At 40.9% G+C, this 10564-nt stretch overlaps 1 protein-coding gene across 3 annotated transcripts in view; it reads left to right on the top strand.

Moving 5' to 3' along the window:
* agtpbp1 (ATP/GTP binding carboxypeptidase 1) overlaps nt 1-6792 on the top strand; it is a 30046-nt gene extending 23254 nt beyond the window's left edge. For all 3 annotated transcript variants that reach the window (XM_053624376.1, XM_053624379.1, XM_053624378.1), the window contains 3 exons: nt 249-425; nt 1208-1356; nt 5622-6792. In XM_053624376.1, the coding sequence (XP_053480351.1) occupies nt 249-425; nt 1208-1356; nt 5622-5778 (483 nt within the window). In that variant the 3' untranslated portion in view covers nt 5779-6792. The remainder of the gene's footprint in view (nt 1-248; nt 426-1207; nt 1357-5621) is intronic.
* The last annotated feature ends 3772 nt before the right edge of the window (nt 6793-10564 follow it).

Below are 10564 nucleotides of genomic sequence, written 5' to 3'. Positions count from 1 at the left end.
GCTTTACTTATACACAAATAAGAATTTTGTTTTTGGTGATTAGTAAATATGAATTGTGCAAAATCTGACAGCAGCTAACAAGGAAAACTGGTTCATTTCAGGTTGTTTGTAACCACTGAGCTACCATCACCTTCTATACGTTTACACTTTACGGATGTCGTCACGTGCAAAATGACCTCTGAAGATCAGTAGCGCTCTATTTATTTGTTTGTTTGTTTATTTATTACATGCGTTTGTATGTGTGTTAGACTCTCCCTAAGTTGCTGTCTCAGCTGGCTCCTGCCTTTAGCTTGTCCAGCTGCAGCTTCGTGGTGGAGCGCTCTAAAGAGTCGACGGCGCGAGTGGTGGTGTGGAACGAGATCGGCGTCCAGCGCAGCTACACCATGGAGAGCACGCTGTGCGGCTGCGACCAGGGCAAATACAAGGTACCTTCTTCACTTTTTGATTTCTTGATAACAATCAACTGCTTGACTGAAACCTTTCAGACAAAGCTGCTCAGTTATAAGTAACGAATAGCACACTTGGGGTCATGCTGTTCTAGGGAAATAATCCAGGACAAGGTGCTTGATGTGATACCGAGTTATTGTTACCGCCCTGAAGGTTGATTATCCATTAACTGTTTTATTCCTATTATACAACCATTTCCAGCTTTTCCATTATTAGTCTTTCTAGCTCGGAGCGATTTCCTTCTTTTGGTAGGAAACACTGAAGGAACATTGTCCATGACCCCGGGCTCAAATTCCTGACCTGGTGACAAATCTCAGCTGTGTGTGTCGTGGTGGCAGGAGCGGTGCGTGCGAGAGGAAGACGTGTGAGTGAGGGAGACTGAGAGAAAATACCCAGTTAGAGACGAAGAGGAAGGGACGAGGCGGGGTTTAGTCAGTAGATGGCGCCGTAGGGTAGTAGATGAGCCAAGTGAGGACGATGCTGAGATCTCAGGTCTCTAAATCAGTGACTCATTCTGCATGTTCTCAGAGCTAATGGCTTCCCGTGAGAGAGTAAAGCAACATGGCTGAAGCTCAGTGCTTGCACGCACACACACGCGCACACACACTCAAACATATCCTTGGGGAGATTATTTGTGATGAATCTCTGGAGGAAGCCAGTTGCTGAAATGTGTATTAGTTCAGCTTTCTCTTTGAAATTTTGGTCCATTTGAGTGTGTGTGTGTGTGTGTGTGTGTGTGTGTGTGTGTGCATGTGTGTAGGGTCTCCAGATCGGGACGAGGGAGCTGGAGGAAATGGGAGCCCAGTTCTGTGTGGCTCTGCTCAGACTAAGACGCCACACGTCACCTCTGGAGCTGCGTAACCACAACACGCACCTGCTGGACGTGGAGAGTGATTTAATAGACACAAGGTGCAATGTAACCTGGTACACAATCACACACACACTTATGAATAAAACACTTGGATTGGCTGTGGTGCAACTGTCCAGAGCCAAAAGATTAAAAACACACCTAAATTATCACTCTATACATTTTACCAGAAGACATAATGGATCCAAACTGAGCTATCCACACAACACACACACACACACACACACACACACACACACAGACAGAGGGCAGCATGAGCAACATGTTTTGTGGCAGATTGATGATGAAGGGAAACGGTGCTCACTGACAAACTCTATCTCTCTCAGTTAAAGCGCTGAGAGGATGCAGAGCTCTAAAACAGAAAGGGAGTTTATCCTACAGACAGTTTGCTTCTGTGATAGAGTGAATATAGATCAAAAAGAATTTTCAAATAATGTTCTTATGGTGTTGCATATGTAATTCGAGCAATTTTAGAGCACTTCCCCACAAAAAAAACAAGCTAAGTTCAAGTATTTACTGTAAATGACCGCAAAAGGAAAACCAAAAATGAATCAATTTTAAAGAAAATGTCAGATTTTGTCCATTGTGTCATTTCAAATCCATAAACTAGCAAAATAGTAGACATTCATAGACATAAAGAAGGTAAGATTTTTTTTATATTTAGTCGCATTTTCAGTGAAAAACATCAATCTTTTCGACATTTCACGTAAATAAGAATCTTCAGGGTGAAAGAGATTTTTAATAAATTAATTAGCGTAATATTTATTAAACATGGTTGTGTGGTGTGTCCCCCCCCCCCCCCCCAAAAAAAAAAATCATCCAGAATTAATATTAAATCCTTTAACTGAAATGTTTTTGCTCGTAAAATCTCTGTGACCTTAAAAAAAAAAAAAAGAAGAAAACAATCATGACAGTAATAGCTCGAATGATATCAGTGTCTAGAAGCTTCTTGAGAATGCACCTCTGCTCCTCCCAGCTTGTTTACTTCTTTAATGGATGACCACACACAAACACACACACACATACACACACACACACACACATTCACACACATTCATGTCTCCTCCATTCCTCTTCTAATGGCCGGCACTACTTGAGGAGCTCTCAGTCGCGCTGGGCTCTGCACACTTGAGTGAAGTAAGCGAAAGCACTCTAGCCACTCTCCTCATTACAGCCGTCTAATCACCTGATCCGAAAGGCCGCTAATCCGGTTTGAGGCGGCCCCCAGCGTCTGGCCCCCCTCGCCTCCCCGCGTCTCGTTGGGATCCAGTTTCTCACCCCCTCACACCATTAAAACCATTAAAAAGCCACTGAAACCAGCCAAACCACCGGGCCTTGTGGAACGCGCAAAAACATTAAACCATTTAACTGCTGAACAAGAGAGCCATAAAACCATCATCACGTTATTGTATTAGAGAGAGAGAGAGAGAGAGAGAGAAGAGAAATGTATTGAGGTTTTAAACCGCTGTACAATCCATAGTCACTTTTGGTTTTTGCTATTAAGACCAGCAGTGATGTTAACGGAGTGGACTCGGTTTAGGTTAATTAAACAGCGAGCGTTCACGTCATGTACAAAGGAATACAGCAGTCTGTAGTTATATTTCCACTTTGAAGGTTAGTTAATTGGCTAGCATTAAATATTGTCCTTTATTGACTCTAGTGTACTAAATCAAAAGCTTTTCTTTCACAGTTAAACATTCCATCCATACATCTATCTAGAGTGTAATTATGGGTTTTTTAAAGAATGTTTTAGAAACAATTTTACATTTGAATGGATATATGCTTATAATGGCAAAGAAAATTGTATCATATAAATGTATAAATTCTAGATTACAGTCCCCTCTGAAAGTATTGGAACAGCAAGGCCCATTCTGTTGTTCTCGCTATACGTTGAAGACATTTGGGTTTAAGTATGAATATGAATGAGATGACAGACCAGAATTTCAGCTTTTCTTTCCTCATGTTTACATTTAGATGTGTTAAACAAGTTGGAACATGGCACCTTTTTATCTGAAGCATCCATTTTTTCAAGTGAAACATGTGACTGATAGGAGTTTCTTGCTGCCCTGGTGTGCCCTGTTAAATTGATTGGTTAAATAATTAGTAGCTCTGAATGTCTAGTCTTAGTTTGAGCCCTAGGTTTTGTGTGTGAACACTGCATCTGTTGTTAAAAAGGATAAACCAACATGAAGATCAGAGAGCCGTCTGTGGGAGAAAAGCAAGCCATTTTGAAACTGAGAAAAGAGGAGAAATCTATCACAGCCATTGCACAAGCATCGGGAATTGCCAATACAACAATTTGGAATGTATGAGTATAAGAAACCACTGGTATACTAACAACTAGACATGGAACAAGTCAGCCAAGGAAACCAACAGCAGTTGATGACAAACATTGTGAGAGCTGTGCAGAAAAACTCAGTCAGTGACCTCACCAACAACCTCCACAAGGCAGGGGTGAAGGTATCACAATCCACCATTCAGAGAAGACTTTGAGAGCAGAAATATTGAGGCCATACCACAAGATGCACACCACTCATCAGCAGTAAGGACTGGAAAGCCAGATTGGAATTCGCAAAGAAATTGATGAACCTCAGAAGTTCTGGAACAAAGAGTAACCTCTACCAAAGTGACGGAAAGACCAAAGTGTGGAGAAAGAAAGCATCTGCTTACGATCCAAATCATAAAAGCTCATCAGTTAAGCATGGTGGAGGTAGTGTTATGGCTTGGGCTTGATGGCTGCTTCTCACTACAGGCTCACTAATCCTTACTGGTGACGTAACTCATGATGGTAGCAGCAGAATGAATTCAGAAGTTTACAGGAACGTTTTGTCGGCCTGTTTACAGAGAAATGCATCCGAATTAATCGGAAGGAACTCCGTCATGCAGCAAGACAATGATCCAAAACACACTGCCAACACAACAAAGGACTTTATCAGGGGTAAAAGTGGAAGGTTTTAGACTGCCCAAGTCAATCACCAGACCTTAACCCAGTTGAGCAGCATTTCACCTCCTGAAGAGGAGAAACAAACACCATCTGAAAGACGCTGCAGTAAAAGCCTGGAAAAGCATCACAAAAGAAGAAACCAACAATTTGGTGGTGTCGATGAGTCACAGGCTTGATACGGTTATTGCAAGCAAGGGATATGCAACCAAATATTAAGTGTTATTTACTTCAATACTTATCTGTTCCTGTACTTTTGCTCACCTAAAAATACAGAAGGTTCTAAAGATACAAAAGGTTCTATGTTTTATGCTGTTTAACACGTCTAGATGTAAATACCAGGACATAAAAGCAGAAATCTAAACCTAAACTCTCGTCTCATATCCATCTTTTGCTCTCAAACCCAAATGCCTTTGGTGTGTAGCACAAACAAATGAACTGGCCTCGCCGTTCCAATAGTTTCAGAGGACACTGTACATTACATATGTGAGGGGATAAAATACTTCAGGACATGTTGTTATTGGTTCCAATAAAAAAAAAATTATATATATTTTTTTTTATTATTATTATTAACGACATGCATCTTTTAACCATTCATAGCTACATACATTTAATGTTACAGGATGTCAGTGACACAAATTAGTTCCTGTTATCACTCATGTTTTAGCATTATATACTAGTCATTCCCCCACCTGCCTGCCTCTCTCTCTCTCTCTCTCTCTCTCTCTCTCTCTCTCTCTCTCTCTCTCTCTCAGATAATGAGACAGAAATGCAGCGTCATTATTTAAAAAACAACTAAAAAATGTCTAAAAACTTATTAAGAGTTGATACTGGAAACTCCTTCCATAAATGTTAAATTAAGACTAGTAGTAAACGTGTTTTAAAAACCTGTTGTTATTTATGTGGAACAGCTAACATGCGTGAACGAGAAATGATAGCTTATCATTCATAGCTTATAAATGCATTAATATAAACCTGTGATTCATCTTGCGGCTGAACTTCTGTCAGTGCTGATGTTATAGAAGATTAATCAACACCACCTGGCCTTCTGGATGATTATAAGCTTATAGTGGATAATGGTAAAGAAAGGGCAGTTGCATACATTGTGTTGTATAAATGTATACAATTGTAGGCCGTATTACGTTATACATTACATAATCACAAAAAGAAAAACCAAAGGTATGAAATTTAATATATTATGCAAAATACATACGATATTTAGGATTTTAGCAAGAACTTTTAGCAAAATCCGGATCCATTGTACCATGACCTTTGCCCCGTAACAAGTCATGAAGTGACTGACTGTCAGTGTGTGTGTGTGTGTGTGTGTGTGTGTGTGTGTGTGTGTGTGTATTTATCCTGCAGCCCCACCACTTACGTGATGGAGGAAGATGAGCCTGCCTATATAGAAGAAGTGGACTACAGCGCTGAGAGTGATGACGAGAACGACCCCGAGCTCGAGCCCGCCCACCTGGACCTGAACTCAGACCCTGAATTCAACCACCAAGACTCTCTGACCTGAGGGCTCGTCAGCTTATGTAGTCCGCCCCAAATTCAGCTTTGACACACAACCTAAAAAAAAAAATACCAAAACCAGTCCTAGTTACTGATACCAGTGTATTCAATTAAACTTCTTTTCCATTTACATAACAGCTACCTGAACTGTATTGGGCACCTCATATACTTGCAATTACCCAAATTAGATACTATAAACATTTCTTAATATTAATACTATGAAAAGGTTGCCAATCCACAGAACCTGATATACGTAGAATTACTGGACAAAAAGTAGAATCTAACTGTAGCTAGTAATGAACATGTTAAAAATGCAAAACTCCTTAACAATCTCGAGTCATTAAGAACAAGTTAATGGTGCTACATGTGGACGCTTCACATTTCAACATGTTCACATAGACTACAGCGAAGCTGCCTTTCTCTTAAACCTTAAAGCATTGACATCACATCACATTATATCATTATAATAGTGTTCCATTGCAGCACATTTTACAGTATTGCATGGCATAAGATAAAAAAAACACCCACCACCATGCTTCACGTTGCAGTTCAGTGTGAGGAATGTAATACCTGGTTCATCTTCATATCACTCGTGTGTAGTTGGTGTCTGATAGCAGCTCAGTATTGTGAACAGGTTACAGTATTGGATCAGTATCACATCGGTCAAGGTCGGATCTTGCAGCCATTTGCACCATTTCGCAAAACAAACACACAAGCTCTTGTATTTTAATTTCCATGTGACACTATTTCTGTCATGTTTGTATAATAAGTGCATGACTCATGAATGTCGCTTTTCTAATTTATTTTATTTGTTTGAAGGAAAAACAATTTTTTTGTGGGTGGGGGGGCGCACCTGTTATAGCTTTGTGTGTATATGAATGTACGAGTGTGTGTATGTGTGTGTGTGTGTGTGGATATGGCTTAAATGTGTATAGGAGATACATACCAAAATTTATTTGGTTTTAAAAATAATTGTCCAACCTCTGACAAGTGAAAGTAATAAACATTTAAGTAAAGCTGGCATTTTGTTGTCCGTGTTGTCATTTATAGAACGAAAGTGATGCGGTTTAAAAAATAAGGATGTAACAGTAAACCCATCTGTTGGTATAGCGTGATAAGAAATAATTATGCGAAATAATACTATTTCAAATCAGACGTCTACATCTACACGGCAGTTGTACAGTTTTATTTGTTTGTTTATTTATTTAATCTTGTGTCAAAGCTAAAGTTAGCTAGCCAACATCAGTGAATTTTTTGCTAAAGTTAGAGAAAATCTTCAAACCTAGCTAGTCAACATCCGGGGGGAAAAATAAGAGAATATCCCCTATCCCGAATTAGTTAGCTAATGTTAGAGAAATTTCTCAAAGTTAGCTAGCTAACATTAGTGAAAATTCCCAAATACTAGCCAATATTAATTAGAGAACATCCCCAAACAAAGCTAGCTAATTAAAGCTAGAGGAAATGATCAAAGCTTGCTAGTCAGCATGAGTGAAAATTCCCAAATGCTAGCTAATATCTTAGAACATCCTCAGTCCAAACTAGTCAGCTAACTAAAATGAGTGAAAATTCCCAGATGATAGCAAATAGTGGAAAATAGCTCCCAAACACACCAGTTAGCTAAACTTTAGAGACAATTACCAAACAAATCAAGCTAGTTCCCAAATACAAGCTAGCTAGCGTTACTGAAAATCCTCAAACAAACCAACAGAACCTCGTTTAAAACTGTACCAGTTGCACACATTTTTTCCATTTGATTTTTTATTTTAAGTTAACGTTAAAAGATTTAGAGATACTAAAATGAGCGTCGACATGGTAATGATTTTTATTAATTGAATGGAAACATGTCAGTTAGCGTGGGATGATAAAGGATGAGGATTCCAAACAAAATAATAGGGTAAAGCTCTGTTTTAGCCTAAAGCTACCATAGACCGTTTTCTTGTTTGAAACTACAACAGAATTAAATGGATATCTCTCAGTACAAACAAGCTTGAGGATATAAAAGGCATTCTACCTCTAAAGTAAATAGGCAGCTCAGTGACTTTTAAAGAACCACAATACAAAAATCAGAAATCCCAAAGTAAACAGGACTGAAACAGTTTTAAAAGCCACGCTGGAACGGCTTTGAACGTCGAGGTTTGGGTTTGTAGCTACAAAACCTCGTCAAGTTCCCACTGATGAGATGAGAGGTGAAGATTTCGGGAAGGAGTGAGGGAGAGTGCTGAGGCAGGGCGATGATGGAATGTTAATCCCCAGTCAGAATGCTAAAAGAAAGCTGGGGGCTTTTCAGCTCCGTCACTTCCCCTCTCTCTTTCTACTCATCCCTCCGTTCTTTAGAGCCCAAGAACAAAAGACAACAAAAACCAGCTGGTCCTCTAAGCCAGCTGCATTCACAGCAGACGCCTGATTAACTTCTCTCTCACACACACACACACACACAATCATGCATACAAATCCAGCTCATTCACGTTCACAGATATCTAATCTAATAACTTACACCACAGTGGTGTTGATTCATTTTCTACAAGGGCTGCATGACAAATCACAGGGTTACATTAGTTTTAATACCTTATCATTTCTATAGTAACACCTCGTTCACAGGGACTTGTTAAGCTGACACTCCAGATCATCTCAGCCTTACACAGATTAACAAAGTAAACTGTGTAACTGTGAACATGGTGACGTTTTCTGTGAGGAGATGTTTATTTAACATAGCTTGGATTGTCTGGCGTCTCCGGTGTCAGTGCTTTGTAACAGTAAAATGAACGTGATTGGTATTCGAGGAATAAAACTGTCGTAGGAGAATAATCAAATCCGTTGTGCTAACAGCAAACAGCCTCACCACCTCGTCCGTCAGCGATTATTTTCCTATAACAGCACGCCTAGTCGTGTTTTATATTTCTTACATATTTATTGAAAGATTGGACTCAAATGGACTTAACTTTATAACGTCTATACAATCTGTCTCTATTTTTTTCCCCCTCCTTCTCATTGACCTGCTGCTGGTGCCTGACGCCCTAGTCGTATTAAAGTGGAGGTCGAGCCAGAGATACCAGACACCAGGAGAGACAGACACTAGTACTCATCTAGGTCTATCACACACACTTAAAGCCATTATACACACGCACGCCAGAGAGCTATATTTGTTCAGACGGACCTTCGCTTTCATCTACATGCTTCCATGTGACCACCACTATGCTCATACGTGAATGTTTGATCAGGTAATAATATACTAGTGAACTGTTAGTCTGGTTTATCAGTGTTAGCCTGATCGGTGTGCCACACAAAATGAGCAATATTTCAGAGGTTCCTTTTTAAAGGAAGAGCTAGGGATGGGCAATATTTCTGATACTTGAATAAATACATTTTGCTAATCGTTGGCAGTCGTTTCTGACTGACCACTCAGGTAGGACATGGACACGTTTTTATCCGGAATGTTGTAAAAACCATGTTTTTTATTTGATATCTCATCAAATATTTCAGTAACCTTTGGTCGTACTTTGCAGATGCTAGCGACAGGTTAATATTTGAGTAGATCTAACGTAATATTTTAGAAACCAAACAGAGAGTAATTGACTGACCCTTCACAACGTACCGCCAAGTATGATTTCTGGTATCAGCCTCTAGACTGCTAATGTTCCCAACTGTATTTCCAATTGAAATGGCACTGCTAATCTAATGTCCGTGTTTATACTGTTATTTTATGACTTTTGGCAGACTTACATTTATCTTATTTATACATCTGAGCAGTTGAGGGTTAAGGCCCTTGCTCAAAGGCCCAACAGAGGCAGCTTGGTGGTGCTGGGATTTGAATTCATGACTTTCTGATCAGTAGCCCACTGAGCTACCACTGCCCTACCACTGAGCTGCCACTGCCCTGACACTGAGCGGCCACTGCCCTTCCACTGAGCGACCACTGCCCAACCACTGAACTACCACTGCCATACCACTGAGCTACCACTGCCCAACTACTGAGCTACCACTGCCCTACCATTGAGCTACCACTGCCCTACCATTGAGCTACCACTGCCCAACTACTGAGCTACCTCTGCCCTACCACTGAGCTACCACTGCCCAACCACTGAGCTACCACTGCCCAACTACTGAGCTACCACTGCCCTACCATTGAGCTACCACTGCCCAACTACTGAGCTACCTCTGCCCTACCACTGAGCTACCACTGCCCAACCACTGAGCTACCTCTGCCCTACCACTGAGCTACCACTGCCCAACCACTGAGCTACCACTGACCAACTACTGAGCTACCACTGCCCAACCACTGATCTACCACTGCCCTACCACTGATCTGCCACTGCCCTACCACTGAGCTACCACTGCCCAACCACTGAGCTACCACTGCCCAACCACTGAGCTACCACTGCCTTACCACTGAGCTACAACTGAGCCACCACTGCCCAACCACTGAGCTACCACTGCCCTACTACTGAGCTACCACTGCCCTACCACTGAGCTACCACTTCCCAACCACTGAGCTACCACTGCCCAACCACTGAGTTACCACTGCCCAACCACTGAGCTACCACTGCCCAACCACTGAGTTACCACTGCCCAACCACTGATCTACCACTGCCCTACCACTGCCCTACCACTGCCCAACCACTGAGCTACCACTGAACTACCACTGCCCATATATTATCAGTTATACATATATAATCAGAGTATTTCAGTTTATTTACTTCAAGTAAAAGAGAAAAAACAAAGACAGATGAGAGGACGACTCTTTATAGCTACTATAAAATAAGCGATAGCAGGAACTAACTTCACAGATGTTCCAC

This window comes from Ictalurus furcatus, chromosome 5, assembly GCF_023375685.1.
Source record: "Ictalurus furcatus strain D&B chromosome 5, Billie_1.0, whole genome shotgun sequence".
Taxonomy (NCBI): domain Eukaryota; kingdom Metazoa; phylum Chordata; class Actinopteri; order Siluriformes; family Ictaluridae; genus Ictalurus; species Ictalurus furcatus.
This window is presented reverse-complemented; position numbering and strand designations above follow the sequence as displayed.